The sequence below is a fragment of the Eucyclogobius newberryi genome, unplaced genomic scaffold (genome assembly GCF_026437365.1).
Source record: "Eucyclogobius newberryi isolate DKJ021-1_F unplaced genomic scaffold, fEucNew1.0.hap1 SCAF_21, whole genome shotgun sequence".
In the NCBI taxonomy this organism is placed as follows: Eukaryota; Metazoa; Chordata; class Actinopteri; order Gobiiformes; family Gobiidae; genus Eucyclogobius; species Eucyclogobius newberryi.
In genome coordinates, this window is record NW_027315846.1 from 22,603,783 (window position 1) to 22,621,014 (window position 17,232).

The 17,232-nt window shown below is 40.9% G+C and overlaps 1 protein-coding gene across 3 annotated transcripts; it reads right to left on the reverse strand.

The window, feature by feature from the left end:
• Positions 1-340: 340 nt before the first annotated feature.
• ubr1 (ubiquitin protein ligase E3 component n-recognin 1) lies at positions 341-16,675 on the reverse strand. Of its 3 annotated transcripts, none has more exons than XM_072457893.1 (45): positions 16,598-16,675; positions 15,419-15,678; positions 14,501-14,579; positions 14,286-14,396; positions 11,786-11,913; positions 11,581-11,719; positions 11,429-11,491; positions 11,217-11,340; positions 10,978-11,085; positions 10,812-10,900; positions 10,633-10,731; positions 10,395-10,552; positions 10,220-10,319; positions 9,997-10,125; positions 9,730-9,910; positions 9,607-9,659; positions 9,060-9,170; positions 8,824-8,889; positions 8,628-8,729; positions 8,481-8,544; positions 8,030-8,154; positions 7,904-7,956; positions 7,737-7,839; positions 7,605-7,653; positions 7,040-7,294; positions 6,870-6,967; positions 6,698-6,778; positions 6,436-6,617; positions 5,889-6,200; positions 5,617-5,769; positions 5,437-5,537; positions 5,264-5,351; positions 5,037-5,185; positions 4,909-4,964; positions 4,735-4,831; positions 4,589-4,656; positions 4,362-4,509; positions 4,200-4,287; positions 3,120-3,243; positions 2,930-3,054; positions 2,383-2,439; positions 2,130-2,207; positions 1,897-2,067; positions 1,459-1,560; positions 341-1,370 (listed from the first exon to the last, which is right to left on the reverse strand). In XM_072457893.1, the coding sequence occupies exons 1-45, from the start codon at positions 16,634-16,636 to the stop codon at positions 1,229-1,231; spliced, it is 5,208 nt and encodes a 1,735-aa protein (XP_072313994.1). In that variant the 5' UTR covers positions 16,637-16,675; the 3' UTR covers positions 341-1,228. The 3 variants fall into 3 exon arrangements, with proteins under 3 accessions (XP_072313994.1, XP_072313991.1, XP_072313992.1); XM_072457890.1 differs by having other exon boundaries at positions 6,870-6,973; XM_072457891.1 differs by having other exon boundaries at positions 2,930-3,038; positions 3,107-3,243; positions 6,870-6,973.
• Positions 16,676-17,232: the final 557 nt, after the last annotated feature.

Here is a 17,232-nt window from a genome sequence, read left to right on the forward strand (position 1 = left end):
TAATTCAATCAATCAACATTTATGAGAAAAAAAAAAACTATATCAACAGCGGAAAGCCCTTAAAGGCAATGTGCCCTTTAATACAAAGCAATGCCTTTTATGAAACTGCTACACGATGATAGTTTACCTTACATCCTCAAATGAATACTGTCATAACTGTTGTGTACTAAACATACTGTGGGCTGTGAGAACAGACAAGTGGGATGTGACTTTTTTTTTCTCCGCCTTTTATCTTTTCATTTTAAAATCTTTATAATGTGATTAGTCATTTTTCAAATGTGCCGATGTAGAGTTTGAAAACATTGTTTTCAGAATAGTTTCACAAAAGAGACATGAGGAGGTGTGTATAGTTTTAGGTCTTTATTATTTTAAATTGCCTGGAAGCCATGACATATTTGCCATTAAGGAAAAAACAAACTTCAATGCATGGAAAACCAAAGGCGTTTGTGTGCTACCGTCAGATTTTTATTAAATAAATTAACTGACCAGAAATGAAGTTAATAACTGAGATAATATGTCTATAAAGGCTAAAATTGAACCTCATATTCGTTCAAATCATACATTAAGTGTTTAGGAATAATACATGCTCATGGTACAGAATGGTAAAGCACATCTTACTTGTGATAGACAGAATACATTTGCACGGTCTCCAAGGACCAACAATAACTGTGTGGTTATAGTAAAGATTTCAGCCAAAATGGCACGGAATTCTGAAGCTCTTGAAAAATATTTGAATGCCTTTACCTGGTTTGCTATTATGTGTTTGTATATTAGTATTAATATATGCTATCGCTGATATTTGGATCAATAGTAACAGGCAAAAGCAGCAATAAATCTTTCAAAACATAACAACAATTATAACTTATTATGACAACTCATATTTTGAACCAATGGAGGAGAATGCAGGAGATTCACAGCATCACAAAAGACCAGATGACAGAAGGGTGGGTGTGTCTATAATGTGAGTCTATGTGAAGGAGCCTCTGGAGAGACTCATCCTCACAGCAGAGAAGCGTTTTGGGACTTGAGTTTCCCCTCCAGTACTGGTCGACCTGCTCCTCTGTTCAGCCTGATGACTCCGCCTCCTCAGGGGCTGATGGAAGGCAGGTGCCGGGCCCTGGCTGTTGATTGGCGGTGTGTGTGTGTGTGTGCATGTGTGTGCTCTGCAGCTCTGGAGCAGCTCTGCTCTGCGGCTCTGTGTGATTCCACATCTCAAATGGACTCATCATCACAACATCTGCCACTCAAAAGCAAACATGACATTGACCACCTCCAGGCTGCGGGCGATCTCCTCCAGGATACAGTGCTGCTGCCACAGCTGGTTCAGCTTCCTGTAGCGCTCCGGGCACAGGTGCAACGGGTTACCTCTCCTACAAATACATGTATTTGTTTATTCAAAGGCAACTGTGATTTAAGGAAGGTTTAGCAAATCAATACAGTATGTAATAAAATACTTACACAAGGTGAGGATCAGTCTCCCCATAGTCGTCCAGATATGGAGCAGGGTATGTGCTTCCTCTTGTCTTACTGGCCCTCAGGACAATTTCACATTCTCTGATTCTGCCACAATAACATTAACAATTCACTAAATAGTCTATTGCAGTAAGTGACTCAAAACAGCATTAGGTTCATTCATTTGAATCAAAATTTAAGTGGAGACTGAGGCCAAAATACAGTGAGAAGTATGCAATAAAAAGACACTCTGGAGGCTTAACCGCCTGTCATCTGTATACAAGTCCACATGATGACGGGGCAGCTTTCATCACACAATAAATAATCAAATATTCAACACTTTTACAGTTGAATCATGTTTGTAATTGTGTGCTGGTTGACCTGCCCTTTAAAATCTTTTGACGTCAGGACAACCCAAACATTAGTATTTAGTATTCAACCGACCTGAGAAACATGCCCACCCCAGCCCCACAGGTGGCAGCGTGGGCAGTGCAGGCTCCGACATCCTCTCCATCCACCTGACTCAAGCAACAGGAGCTGAGGGAACACAGCATGGCCCCACAGCACAGGCACAGGGTCGGGTGCTTCCTCTCGTCATCCGTGGACTTGGGACATCTGACACCAAAGAAATACTTAATACGCATGACCAGGATGGGAAAAGTTAAACATTGGCTCACTGAAAATGGCTGGCTTGGTTGAGGAGAGCGCTGTAATCGTCAGGCAAGTCGATCAAGCGATTTCTCCTCCGTGGGTATCTGCAGATAATTGAGAAGAGTTTGTATAATAGATTGTTTAAAAAGGGACTGAAGATGGAAAATAGCCACGTTGGCTATAATCGTTACATATTTACATGCAAAATGTTCATTCATGCGTTGTCACTTTACAAATGAAACAAATACAAAGATGAGTTTAGACAGAAAAAACGATTACCTCACTGTTTGCAGTTTGCCATTAAGAACTTTGGAGACAACAGGGCTCTCACTCCACCTAGAAATGATAAATAATAATACACTTTAAACACACCAAACTTTAGTAACTGATGTCTGTAAGGGACACATCAGACACAGTTCTCATGGCACGAGGTTTTGATATAATTTACATGAATCGGTTAAATTCATAATAACATTTTGAATTAGTTTGTATTATTCATTTTTATATTTTATGCTGCACCCTTTTTATTTGTTGATATAAATAGATCATCATTTGTGCCTGTTACATGTCCTGTTTTCTGTCTCCATCAACCTGCCAATGGACTACAGATGAAAATTGTACATGTCGAACAAACACATTAATGTGCACAATGTTTTTGAAGCATCCTCTACATTCCTATTATCTTAAAGCTATTCAATTGCATTTGTGGTGACTCTCAGACTAGTCCTGGTCAGCAATATATATTATATTTTTTTTCCGGATGTGTTATTGCACTGAAAAGAAATAGATTGAGCAGGTGTATGTTTGAGTCATGGGTGCGACCGACCTCTGTAGCAGAGGTGCAACAGTGTCTCGGTGCTCCTGAAACAGCTGGAACACGTTAGAGGGCAGTGCCAAGTAACTGCAAAGTGGTTCCATTTGTACTTGAGCTGTAACTGTTAAAATAATCAAGTTAAAAAAGTACATAAACTGCACAGTTGTCAGGCCAATCGTCCACGAATACCTGCAGCTGTCAGGAGCTCCTCTGGGGGGCGCACTCCTGTGAGGCAGTTAAAGAAGAGAGCGGCGCATCGCAGGAAAGGCTCGATCCCTCTTTTGACCCGCTCGGCCACAGCCCTGCCGGACAGCTCTGGCATCGGTCTGACAAACCACAGACAAACACAGACGTACACCAAAAGTCAACCGTTTGGACACTTTTTTCTTATCGTTTACTACTTCCTGTGTTGTAGATACATAGTGAAGACATCAACTACATGAACCAAAATGTATAGAATTATGTGGCAAAGAAAATATGTAAAATAACTCTACTTTAACTCAGATTCCTCAAGCAGCCAGCATTTGTTTTATTGACAGAACATTAAACATTTGGCTTTCTTTCAATGAGCTTCAGGATGATGGTTTTCACTTCTGAGCATAGACAAGGCATTGAAGTGGAATGACGTAAGAGCATAAGAAACAGCGATCACAGCAAAGCGAACTGCACAATGGCCTTTGGATATCTTGAAGATCTAAAACTCTTTTATGTGTCATAGTTTTGATGCCTTCAGTGAGAATCTACAAAGTAAAGAATGAAAGTGAAGGATATTCATTAAAAAGGACATAATATCTGTTTTTTTTAATCACTATAACATGCTTAGATAATAATTTACAGCTTGGGTTAGGGTTGTAAACAACAAAATGTATCTAAAACGGCTTTGTAATAGAAATGGAAGTATTGGTTTCCTGTTCAAAAATGCAGGATTGAGAAGCCTTGCATTTTCATGACTTTCACGATAGCAAGCAGTGGATTTTCATTGACATGACTGTTGAGAAATGGCTACACAACATTCCTAAACCTTTTGTGTTTCGCTCCATTTTTTAAAGAAATGCAAGTAAGTACTGGAAAGTGGGCGGGGACAGGGGTTAGGATAAAACGAGCTCAAGCCTCAGTTACAGGACACTACAGGATCACTCACACATGCATGAATCAATCAAAATACAATGTTGAGGAAACATTGTAAGCTCATTAAAGCTGATTTTGCATAATATTTCCCTTCAAATTGTAGCTAAACCTTTGACTTTTTAATTATTGATAGTACCAAGAAGAAAACACTGACCTTTTGCTGTATTGTGACATCGCAGAGCACCACTCGGCTGCTGCCTTAGCCTCTTCCGTGTCGTCTTCACCGGCCACAGCGGGAAAATCTACAAACATGTTAAAACTGGTGTGAGCCTGGTGAGGTCCCGGCGCAGAACAGACCGCAGCACCGCGCACGCACCTGCAGACGTGAAGAGCACCTGCAGCATGTGCGCCATCGTCACCAGGCGTAAGATGTACAAGTGGTTATAGGCTGAGCTGACAGCAGACGGGTGTAAATCCACCGTCTCCTCCTGATACAAGGACGGCACAGACAACACCAGCCCCACCTGACAACGAGACACGCGGGACTATCATATCTGACCGGCGTCTGCAACTTTCGCTCGTCATCCCAAACCAGAAACTTACTAAAAGATGGAAGAAGTCCACCTCCACAATTGAAGGCGTGTTCTTTCTGCTCGAAGCTGGAAGCAACACTGTAAGACATCACGGATAGGAAAGCGTTTTAAAATGGGGTTAACCTCCTGTACAAACACAGAGGTGATGATGTTTACCTCCAAACATGTCCGCAAAGTGCCTCTGGATCACAGCCTGAGAGCTCTTTATCCTCTGAGTAGCGGAGAACTGCACAATGGCCTTTAGACCTGCCAACTATTTTTGTACAATGAAAAAAAAAGCCCCACGTACAATTCATTATAGTAACAGTTCCAAGCACTCCGGCCTCTTACCTGTCGGTTTTGTAATGATCCAAAAAGTGTCTTGACCTCTTCTTGCAGGATATTCTCTGTAGAAACATTGTAAGTGTTCAGGTTTACTCAGAGTGGTCATATCTGTGCTTTATAGAGCTGTAACGCACCTATGGCTTGGATGGTGAAGGCACAGGTGTTCCAGGTCATCAGGGGCACTCGCGCACACAGCTCGTTGGGAGCGGTCTGAAGTCCCACTCTGTAGACTGTGGTGGCACACACTACAATCATATCAACGATGCTGTCTGAAAACTTCCGCCTGAAAAGTAAATACAAACAAATGCATGTAATACCATAGTGAACGTCTGAGAAAGATGAAACAGACGAGATGACTTACGGCTCCTGGACTCCATAACTCAGTATAGACCTGAAATCAGGTTGGCTCTCTCCATAGAAACCTTTAGCGTCATCAGAACTATTATTACCTGGGCAGAACAAGAGCATATAGGGTAAAGAGATTTGTTGTATAAGGAAAAAAAAAACTTTTTGTGATGATAAGACCCCTCTAACCATTATCCTGAGTGACAGACTTTAGTCCATTAATCCTGGCTCCTAGGACCTGGATCCAGCGGGGCATTGTTAAATGTTGTCCAATTAATTCTGCATTTTCACTACACAAAACACAAACATTTAAAGCACTATAAGAGTCAGATAAAACAAATGATAGAAGCATTTGCTGTGCGGACATACTAGTTGAATGATAGCTGTTCCAATGGGATGAGGGGGACTACTGTGTTGCACAGAGACTTGCAGAGTGGACATAGGTACTCTCCGTTCTCCAGGTCAAAAATGAGCTCTGCATGTAGCCTGTTCCTCGTCGTGTTCTGCACGGCCTCAAAATATCTGAAGTATGATGTTGCATTGTATCAAAGTACATCATTTTATCAAGTTTACCAAGATTTATCAAGTTACTGACAGAGCCACTAATAACTTGTAATAATATATTTGCTGCAGTTACTTACTTCTGCCAGCATGTGGCGTGCATGACATGTCCACAGCTTCCAGTGTGAGTGCCCACAGCCAGTTCAGGAGGCATGAAGAGCGGATAGGACGTCCCATCTACGGCATCTGTGTGGGCTGTGGGGATCTTGCCCCTGCACTGCGTGAGCACAGTGGACCTCTGCACACAGGCGGTCAGGACCATGGCTGCAGCCCTGGTGGTCACCTCCTGCTCCTCCTGACACAGGATGCACGTCAGCACCTCCCTCTCTGCTGGAGTGGACCCTCGATTGGGCCCGACAGCTACACAAAGCTCCCTCTGATGGTTTGCAGAGCTGATTGAAATAAAAACATTAGATTATAACATACTGTATGAGTTGAACAACCTTTATTAAATTGTGAACTATGTCCTGTTCTCCCCATTATAATACACCAAATAATCAAGGGTCAACCACATTAGATTAAATATTAGATTTAGCCAAACGAAGCATCAACATTTACAAGTTGTAGATAGAATTGAAACCACCAGCCTCCACCATCAATACTTCATGTACAGAAATGGGAGCTTACCTTTCACTTGACGTGACAGGCTCCCCTTGGTGGCCACTCTCTGGCATATTGTCATAGAGCATTTTGTTGGATTCTATAAAGTTTTTCTGCATGGCTGACATTTGGGCCATTATCTTCTGTCTGTGGAGTTTAGCCGCCTCAGCCTTCCTCTTCCTTTCAGCTTTCTCTTTGTCCTGAATGCTCTGAAGCAAAAATACAAACATGTAAAATGTAAATAAAATGAAATTGTAGCTGTGTTTTCTTTAACAACACACTTGTTTACCTCTTCAGGCTTGGCTATCTCCATACTCATAGAAGCTGCTGGACTGGACTTTTCTCGTAGGCATTTTATAATTTCAAACATCTAAAATAGTAAGCATAATTTACAAAAAGAACTAATTCTGAATTTTAAAAACTGCAAAGCTAACTTTATTTTAAATGTGTGAGTTTCCTACCTGTAATAACCATTTAATCATGTCCTTTTGTGCCTCGAGAGAGGGCACTGCTTTAATCTTTGACAACAATAGAAACACTGATTTGCCATGTTCAGAACCTATGACTAAAACAGAACAAAATGTTTAGGCTCAAAACAGGTTCTATAAATCTGCATTTTGCGGTAACTTACTGCGTGCTTTTAGACTGAAATCAAAGGTCACTTCCTCCACTCTGCTATCTTCAAGCTGGGCTTTCTCTTCCAGCAAAGCCTGGCCCATGAGATGAAGTGCCCTCTGGATCATGGCCTCGGTCCAGTGGGTGGTCTTCTCCTCCGCAGCCCTTTGCAGAACTCGTCTCAGGATGTGGATGATGATGTCGCAGCAGAGCAGGCGCACAACACTGGCAAAGTCCTGGTAGAAGGCGGGGGGCACTGGGGGGCGCAGAGCTGGCCACACAGACATAATCATTTCATCAACTCATGTTGACACTTAAAAAAAAAAAAACACTCCCTCGAGAAAATTTAATTGAATAGATTAACAGATTCAATGCATGCCAAAATAAGATTAATCATAGAAAAAAAAATTGCCAATTTAAGCGTGTGAAGAACAAAACATCATAGATCATGGACAACTTAAAATTATAATATTTCATTTTGGCTGAGTTTCATTTATTTATCTGGAGATTTTGTGGTGTGGTTGTATCAATAGGAGGTTATAAATTCAACAAATCCCCATTTGGAAATGAAAGAAACTGACCTTTATCATTACCCTCCTGAGCTCTTCTTTTCTTCTGAGACTCTTCTGCCTGTCAGTGAAACAAAAGACACATTATGAACGGAATCGAGTGTTTAGTTAACAAACAGATTTGTATTTACCCACACACATTACCTTGCTGTGCTGTGAACGTGAATAATGATAGAAGAACGGATTGAACTCTTCTAGAAGCTCCTTTTTCACTTCGTACAAGCCGTGCCCTGACACCCCCGGTTTTCTAAAAGAGCATAAAGATACATAAACTACAATTCTATAAACATTCACAAATACTGTTTACATACTTGAATGTAGCAACTTTGGTAATCACACTTTCCAGACCAGTTTCATGGCTCTCCTAAAAGATAAGAAGAGTTCATTCTATCACTCTGTCCTCAGTATACTGCAGTGAGAGCGATTTATTGTCTTACGTTCTCTGGCAGGCCTTTGACCAGGCTGCTGTGGGCCATGGGCTCAATGCAGAGCAAGTGGATGACCTCCCTCATGGTCACGTCCTCTTTGCTGACCTGGCTGATCCCGGGAACATAGCGTTCACCTGGAGATACACAGTATATCCTTTTAAATAACAGGCTTTTTGGTGTATTTGGTGTACATCATCATTACTAAAACGTCTTAATAATAGATACAGGTCCATTGACTGAGAACGGCGAAGCCGCCTCTTCATTATTTGTGTTTTGTTGATGAGTCAGAACATTTTGGGATAGTCACATGTACAGAGGAGATGGGGGGGTAGGTGAAAACATATTTTTTTTATAGCATGAAAGCCCAAAAAGCTGAACAGGATTACTCAAACATGCAGTTACGAGTAAGCTTAAGAAGATGGATAGATTTTACACAAATAAAGCTGTAAGAAGACATTACCAACTACGACAATCAGGAGGTAGAGCATTTCCTCAGTCAAACGATTGAGGTGAACCAATTCATCCTGCAAACACGCATAAAAAAGCATGATTATTGTACTGTACACCATAAACTGCAGCGTCACGAGGAAGAAGGGGAAACACGTACCTGATCTTTGCCTGAATGACTCCCGTTAAAGAAATCAAACAGTTCAAATCTCAACAGGATGAGCATGAGGAAGTGGTTGGGCTCCATTTTGGAAGCAGCAATCTGCAATAATAATAATAATAAAGTAACAGACAAATGTGTTTGAGTTGATTGTGGAGTAGAATTCCAGCATGTTTTATTTTAAATTGCCACTTACTTGCAACATGAGGATGTCCTTGTCGTACATCTCATCTCTGCACTTCACGTCCTGATAGTAGTAGACCTGATCATGGTGGCAACAATTATCAGATTTACTGTGTAGTTTTCATTAAAAACAAAACACTAAATATTTAAATGGTTGTAGTAGGTCACATAACAAAAAGGTATGGTCTTTTATTTAAGAGACTATTTGAAACTGCTTTTTGAGCGTTGAATTGCAGTAAAACCTTGTACCTGGCTGACCAAAGACAGTCCGTTTCTCCTCCACATTTCAGCAGAGACCTGAGCCGCCAGCACCACGCAGCGCAGAGGCAGCTCCACCAGCAGGGCAAAGTCACAGCTCTCCTACAGCGGGCACAAACACAGCCATATTCACTTTAGTTTGTTCGTTTAAGACTATTACTATTTCAAATGTAATACTTTTTTGTAGAAGTTCATGCTTTAAAGGCCTTAAATCTGGCACTATCAAATGTAATACTTTTAAATCTCCTCAGCTAGCCCGTATTATCATATATAAATGTATTACTATAACACAACACACAAATAACAGGAGAAATAGCTCTAATAATAGCATCTATACCGAGTCAAACGTGTTAATTGTTCAGCTTTCTCACATGTTGCACAAACGTTTGGAGTTTGCCTGTGACGCGAGCGCAAATTATAGTATACAACAAACATTAAGGCCACAAAATATGATTGTATCTTTTATATAGTAAACAGTGAGAGAATGTAGTTATTATTGTAACAAGGCTTCTTGTAAAGCATTACAATAGTGACTTACAGGGTCTTGCAGTCGCTCAACTGCACCACTTCTACACAGAAGCACATAAAGACCTGCAATCATAAACATTGCATTACATTAAGAGCATTAGATAATTCCCATCTGAGCTGTGCTTTTCCCTACCAGCTAAAAGCCTGGATATGGGGAGGTGTATGCTGACTGGCTCCTGAGACACTTTGTACGGGCGAACGTGAAGGATGTGTTTGCACATGTAGTAATCAGAGGCCTCGCGGTGGAAGGGCTGATTAGTGCACCGCATCAGGGCTTTGTGGCACTCTTTAAATGTAAGCAGCAAGATCTCATCCTGGGAAAGCGGGAATAAGCAAATGTAAAGACAAAGAAAGCAAGCAAGACTGTTTTAAATGGACAGTCACAGTAAATCCAACGGACATCAGAGGAGCACCAGTCCTGAAACATGGCCAGAATGTGGCGTAGCTGGATCTGGAGAGAGAAGCCAGCCTCCCATTCAGGCTCGACGGCGATGTGCTGCCCGAACTGACGCTTCACCTCCTCCATTCCCTGGGGACAAAATAAACGGACGCTTAGAAGATTTTTTTTTTCATAACGGTGAAGAATAAAGTAAATATTAGAGAAAGAACATATCATTGAGCACCTGCATGCATTTGAGAAGGCCCAGGAAGACCATGAAGCCCTCCAGGAACTGTTTCCGCAGCTCCTCAGTCCACATGGAAGGCTTACTGATCAGAATGTACCTGTGACAGTAATCATTACATGTAAAAGAGATACTGAGACAAGTCCAAGGCAGTGTGATCGGTAAAAGATGTTACCTGAGGTCATGGAAGATGACCTGAATGCGTGAAAACTTGTCTGAGTTGTAGCCGAGGAAGAAGAAGCGATTGTTGTCGTCCAAATGTTCACGAAGCAGCGCCATGACAGTACCAACTATGACCTTTATGACATTACCTTCCTCAATCAGGTGTCGCGCCTACAACCCAAATACAGTCTGTATCAAACAGCATCTTTATGAGACACATACATTATGATATATAATGGTATAACCCATACCAGTGTTGGCACAGTAAATATCTGCACAGACAGAGCAGTGATTGATATACTCCTTTCATGGTCATCATTAATGAAGTCCTTCTGCAGTTGTTTGTAGTGCTGAAGAGGAGAGCAATCACTAGTGAATACATCAAAGAATTTGTAACACCATTTGCATAGTTTCCAGCACATTGTCTTACCTTTGTAAACTCAATAGCAAACAGCCTCTTAAACTCAGTTTCCATCAGCAGACTACAGAAAATGAGCTCGTGGACTATTTTGCGGGCTCCTGGAAGAGTGTAAAATAAGATAAAGCTAGTGTTGAAAGTGAATATGAACAATAGACACTGGAAGGAGAAGTGTTACCTTTGTACATCCTGGCATCATGTAACATGAGGCGGCTGATGAGACAAGGCGTGTCCCCGTCTGCACTGGCCTCCAGGGACACTTGGCAAAAGGCCTGTCTGAAGCCCACTGCAAAAAGAACAGATACAACTCTCTCTAGGTTTAAGACATTTGCACAGCGCACATTAAGTCACGGTAAAACAAAAGAGCAATAAAGGCACGTTTGCAGAAGTTTAAATATGTGAGTATTTTGTCAGCACCTGAGTAACCAATGATCTTTTGGAACCAGGCTCCGAGTCGCAGCGCAAAGGTCTGATGAGCCATGATGGCAGCGTGAAGGATCTCCACACGGAGAGGCTGCAAGGAGATGTGCTCCGAGTTGGACTGGACACAAACAGCGACACAGTGGGATCATAAAACACAGTTTTGTGCCCTTACTTATGTATTTAGTACAGTACAGCTGAGCATTTACCCTGATCATGTCTTTTGCTTCCTGGCAGGAGTGTAGAGTACCTCTTTTAACAGCTCGCCGACCCTGATCACAGGAAATAACATCCATTAGAACATAGAACATTTTGGCAATAGTTATTCAAGTATTTAGGCTAAGGCGTATTCAGAAAGTACCTCTTTGTCAATAAGTGCAGTGTGTGTGTGCGCCTCATTGTGATCACAGTTGACCGAGCGCTGCAGGGTGTAGATCACATGATCATATGAGTGGTGCTCGTCGTTGTACAAGACACAGTAATACGCATCCTCCTTTGTCCTGGATACAGAGACAAACAGAGATAGAACGGGCATCTGATGTTGTGCGAGTTTGGTTTCGCCGTACCGAGGCTGGAGTTCAGACGGGAGTTCAAAGTTTTCCTCCCACACCAGGAAATCTGTGACGTATTGCAGCAGCACCCGGAACAGCCTCTCTGCGCGTTCATAAAGCTCGGGCTCCAACCCACAATCGTCCTGTGGAGGAGCAACATCAAGAACAGGCGTTTTATTCAAGACCTTTGGCTCCAACATAAACCATAAACAGAACAATGAACAAGGGAAACAAAAACTGTAGAAACATCTATTTTTGAAGATGAGAAAATAGCATTCTTTAACATCCAAAAATATACATCAAAAATAGGTATGTATGCAAGTTTTAAAAAACACTTCCAATTCGATTATAGATTTAAATACAGTATAAGGATAATGTCTGTAGGGGACAGTCAGCTTTTTCATAAATCTGGATCTCACAGCAGCACATTATGTTCTAACACACATTACTGATCCAATTAAGCCATATTTATGTAATTTCCTGTTTACATGTTGGCAGTGGAACATCTGTTGAATCATTCTGCGAGATTCAAACAAACAAAGCAAATCAGAAGAGTGGAGGGAGTCCACACGGCAGCTCAGTATTTCAGACACAAGGGCTGAATTCAACACTAAGAACAAAGAGGCCTGAACACTATTTATAGACACATCTGTGGCATCAAACAAAAAAGTGGCATGATAAGGCCTCATAAAGTTACAAGGCAGTCTAGTCTGAGTGTTTTCTGAGGCTCAGGAGGAGAGGACCAACTAAACGGGATTCATCAAACAAACATTTAATTTTGCTTAATGTGCATCCATAATGTTAAACAGCTCATTGTACTGGTACTGAAAAAATAGTGTACTAAAAAACATGCCAAATTTGAACATTGGATATATTGTTTTGAGCAAAAAAAAACTACAAAAAGAGCTGGTTAAAATAATAAAAATAAAAAATGCGATTCATTTAGACATTTCACATTTGTCTGATAATTAAACCTCAACAAATACGTTTTAAGACATTGACATGGTCTAAATATTGTTATCAGGTTACTCCCAGAATTGATCAAAATATGAATCTTTGTCAATATTGCCCACCACTAAATGCTATTCTCAATAATAAAACAAAAGAAGAAGCCCAGCTCTAATGCTCAGACTGCATTATGAGTGTCCACGTGGCAGCCGGTCAGGTAAAGCTTCAGATGTGGTCATAGAACACAAAGCAGATCGTCTGGACAGGGTCAGTGATGTGTCTGCTAAGAGAGGCACCTGTTGTTTACGGAAAGCGGCCGGGTGCTGCCTGCTGGACGTCTGCTTAAAGCCCCTGACGTGATCTTATCAGGGAAAAGCCCGACGCAGCGGTCCACAGAGGAGGGTCTCACAACAGCGCCTAAAGAGAGCCATTCATCATCAAGTGTGCTGAGCTGCAGACTGAGCGAGCCACTCGACAAACAACTGACCCTGACCAAACAACTCCTGGACTCTCGAGTAGAGGTGGTAGTGACAGGCAATCACACTCTTTTTTAGGAACAATAAGACTATAATATCATACTCTTTTAAACAATCAGAAATTTGCTAAACATTTGGAAAAATATCAAACGGTAATTGTGATTTTTCTGACAAACCATTCATGTTTTAATAGTAGGATTTAGTTTTAAACACGTCCAGGGGCATTCACATTTGAGAGAAAGCTGAAATATGAACTGCTAAACATGACAAGAACAGGCATTTCAGAACATGTTGGTAGAAGTCTAAATTACAGAGCTAGGACGTTTTATACATAAGACAAATTAACTTTTCTGGAGGGCCCGACATTTCTGTAAACCCTGTGAGGCCACAGTGATGATGTTGGGCAATACTATTAAAAAAAAAAAAAACTAATACGTGATCTGATACCATCTTTCTTTGAGACATTACACTGCACAATTCACTTCTCTTTTTTATGCTTTTAAAATACAATTTACTCCAATTGCCCACCTCTACTCTGAGCAAACAAATACTTTAATCTGGGGGAGGAATGTCAAGATTATTCAGTTAATCGATACTTGTGATTAATCAAGCCACAACAGAATCGTAAGAAGGAAAAAAAATAATAATCAGGACCATTTTAGAAGTAAATATAAGCCATTTTAAGACAATCTATGGTCTAAAAATGTCTGGTGTCTTTTTATATTAGACTTTATCATTCAGAAAGTTTTGTTTCTTAAAGCTGGTCACATACTAGAGGAATGGGGATGATCTACAAACAAGGTGAATGAAAGAAAATGAATGATTTCTGTTGTTATTATGTATCAATAATCATGAATTCTCGACACAAAAATGTGATAGTGTGACTTCCCTTCTCCGGGGCTCGTTCACAGCTTTAGATCTTCTAGTCAGTGAACTGTTCCCGTTCTCATTCCTGATTGTGACCAGTCGGAAACGAGCTCGACATCAGCAGGCCGAGATGGGAAAATAAACATTCTGGGGTTCACTGACGCAGAGTCGTCACGTGTTAAATCCCTCCCACATCCCGGTTTCCACTCCATTATGCAACTCACCGTTACCATGGCAGTGGCGGTTCCAGGGTCATGTTTAGCGCAGTAAGGGCCGATCTTCCAGGCTTCCACGTCGCCGCAGTCGCAGAAGCCCCCGCCGGACGAAGCATGCATCTGTGAAACATCATCAGAACAGAATAGTGTGTCGCTGATGGGGACTATTTTATGAAATATATAATGTTATGGCTCAGGGAATGCAGTTTATCATGAATACACACCTTATAACGATGGGTTTTGTGAACACTGTCCTGGAAGCAGTCCATGCACAGCACACATGTGGGATCTATTGCACAATCCCTGCAATGAAGGCACCAGGATTCATTACATGTTGTTAGTATCAATATTATCTTCCAAATGCACACAAGGAAAAAATTGAAATGAAACACCACTTGTTACATTTATTTTGAAGCATTTTATGACAAACTGATAAACTAAATGTAAAATGTGATTCAGTTTTGTGTGTGCTGTGCATAAAAAAGCCACACTGCCTAATTTTGGGACAAACATAATAACTTACTGAAAGTGTCATATTGAAATTGGAGCTGCTACTCATGAAGTATTCATTTTTAACTCTTGGCCTTATTACTACTTGTAATGTGAACCAAGACTCAGTGACGAGAACACATTTTTGTGTAATACATTACTGAAGAAGATAAAGATAATAAACGATATTATAGAAAGTAATTCAATAATCTTAAAGCAGGGTTATCCCCCCAAAAAACGATTCTAAATGTACAATGCAGTAAAAATAAAAGTGAGCTGCAGTAAATAAAGTAAATAAATTGCAGAATGAAACACTTTAGTTTGTAATTATAATGAGTCATACAAGATATTTCTATTGCTAAAATCTTATCGTAATACAGAAAAAGCTTCCCATTAGTACAAAGTAAAAATATCCACAAATCTTTCAATCATTTACTGAACGATACGTTAGTACAGTAATGATTGTGGCAGGCCAACTCAGTGAGGGCAGAGTAGTAAGTAGTACTAGTACTTTAGTGAGTAAAAGCACATGAGCCATCGATTGTAATGGAATATGAATTATGTCAGGCTTCTGCACTCAACTAAACATTAAACTGTACCACGAGTGTTCTCCTAACTTCTAACTTCTTCTTGGAAAAGGGCGTGTGCCAAACCTGCAGGAGTAGACGGTCTCTCCCTCTTTAAAGACCCGCCCACAGAGCTGGGAGGAGGAGCTTCCCTGCTGGAGCTTCTGGAGGCCCTCTTGGGGATGTTCTCCAAACAGGAAGCACTCCAGAGGGAGGATGAGGCGGCTCTGCACCAGCTCCTCTTCATCCTGAGGACTGAGCTCCTTCTTCAGGGCGAAGATCCGTGGCACCTGCTCCTTCAGGTGCCGGAGCAGCTCGGCCCTGGTGTCTGCAGCCTCATGCCACTCCTGCCGCGAACAAACCAATATACAAATGACCCCAAACTGTCTTAGCCTTAAACAACACCATAGCTATTGCACTTGTTTAATGCTTCTTGGCAATTACTAGTTGTAACACATATTTTATAAACCACATTCCTTGTGACAGTCACTACAGACAATCCACAGTAACATCTACAGCGAGGAGGTCACTTATCGGCCACTATTTTTGTTTTTAATCTTTCTGCTACTTGATCAAAATGCTAATTAAGCCTCTAGGTGCCCATGTAAAATAGAAAAGTAAAATTACAATTGTGTTTGTTATTGTGGCCTTTCAACACCATGCTAATGATTGTATACAAATCTAAGTAACCATAATCTAAAAAAATACTCCTATGAACATTTCCACAGATTACATTTGTTGTGAAAAAACAACCAACCAAAACAAAGACAGTATAGATAATGTCACAGTGTTGTCATCTACATGCATCTATTCACAATCAGTCCAAAGACATGTGCAGAGTGAAACAGTAAAAGAAAGTTAGCTCTTTCCAGTCCAATCTAAAGTGACAAAAGAGAAATCCTGTCAAACATACGCAGTGCCATTGGAGCTCTAATGGTGAAGCACAACCATCAAAAGCAGAAACGATCTGCGATAGAAGCATCCAAACTCACAAAGCTTCACATCACAACAGTGTTTTAAACCAGCAGCTACAGACTTTAACATTCACGTGACATCAGCTCAACACGGGTCTTCTCCAAAGCGAAACCCTAAACATTGAGGAGCTAACAGAGAGCTAACGCTACAGTGAAGCTTCTCCAGGCTCCAGGAGCAAAGTCACAGCTTTTACCACAACATAAAATCCAACTTTAAACTCGAAGTGACGTGTTTGACTGACACCGCGCGTCTGTGTCACTGTCAGTGAGAGAAAGTGTGGTAAAAGCATACCTTGCTCAGATCCAAACCGTCTGGCGATTTCTCCGCCATGTTCCATTTGCCGTAAAGGAGGGGGTGTTGCTAGGAGACGGTTCAATATTTTTTGCGACATTCATAAATGTTCATCGTTTTTTTTTTTCATGTACGGAGCTGACTCGTACCTCTGCGCTTGTATTTCATTGTCTTCAAAGCCCATGGGATAAAGGCAGAAAAGAATCAAATGCACACACATTCTGTTTGCATATGCTTCACATGACGGTCACAACAACAACAACAACAACTAGCAGAAGGTCAAACATTAGATTGTAAAAGAAGAGTGTAGAGGATTGAGAAGGCCACAAGGCATGGTTAGATCTCCTTGTTTCCATTCCGTGTCTTTCAACCATGACCAAATAAAGAATAATTACAATTTTGTCACAATTACTAGTTCATTACACTAGCATAACTGTTTTCCATACATTTGTAAAATAAACATTTAAAATAGTTCAATAATACATTTATTCATATAAGATCAGACAAGATAACTTTCATGTGTCCCACATTTGGGGAAATGCAAATGTTGCAACACAGATTAGGTACAGAAACAGATTAGGCAAAACAGATAACTTTAAAAAACTGTTATTTAAAAAAAAAAAAACTCTTATAAA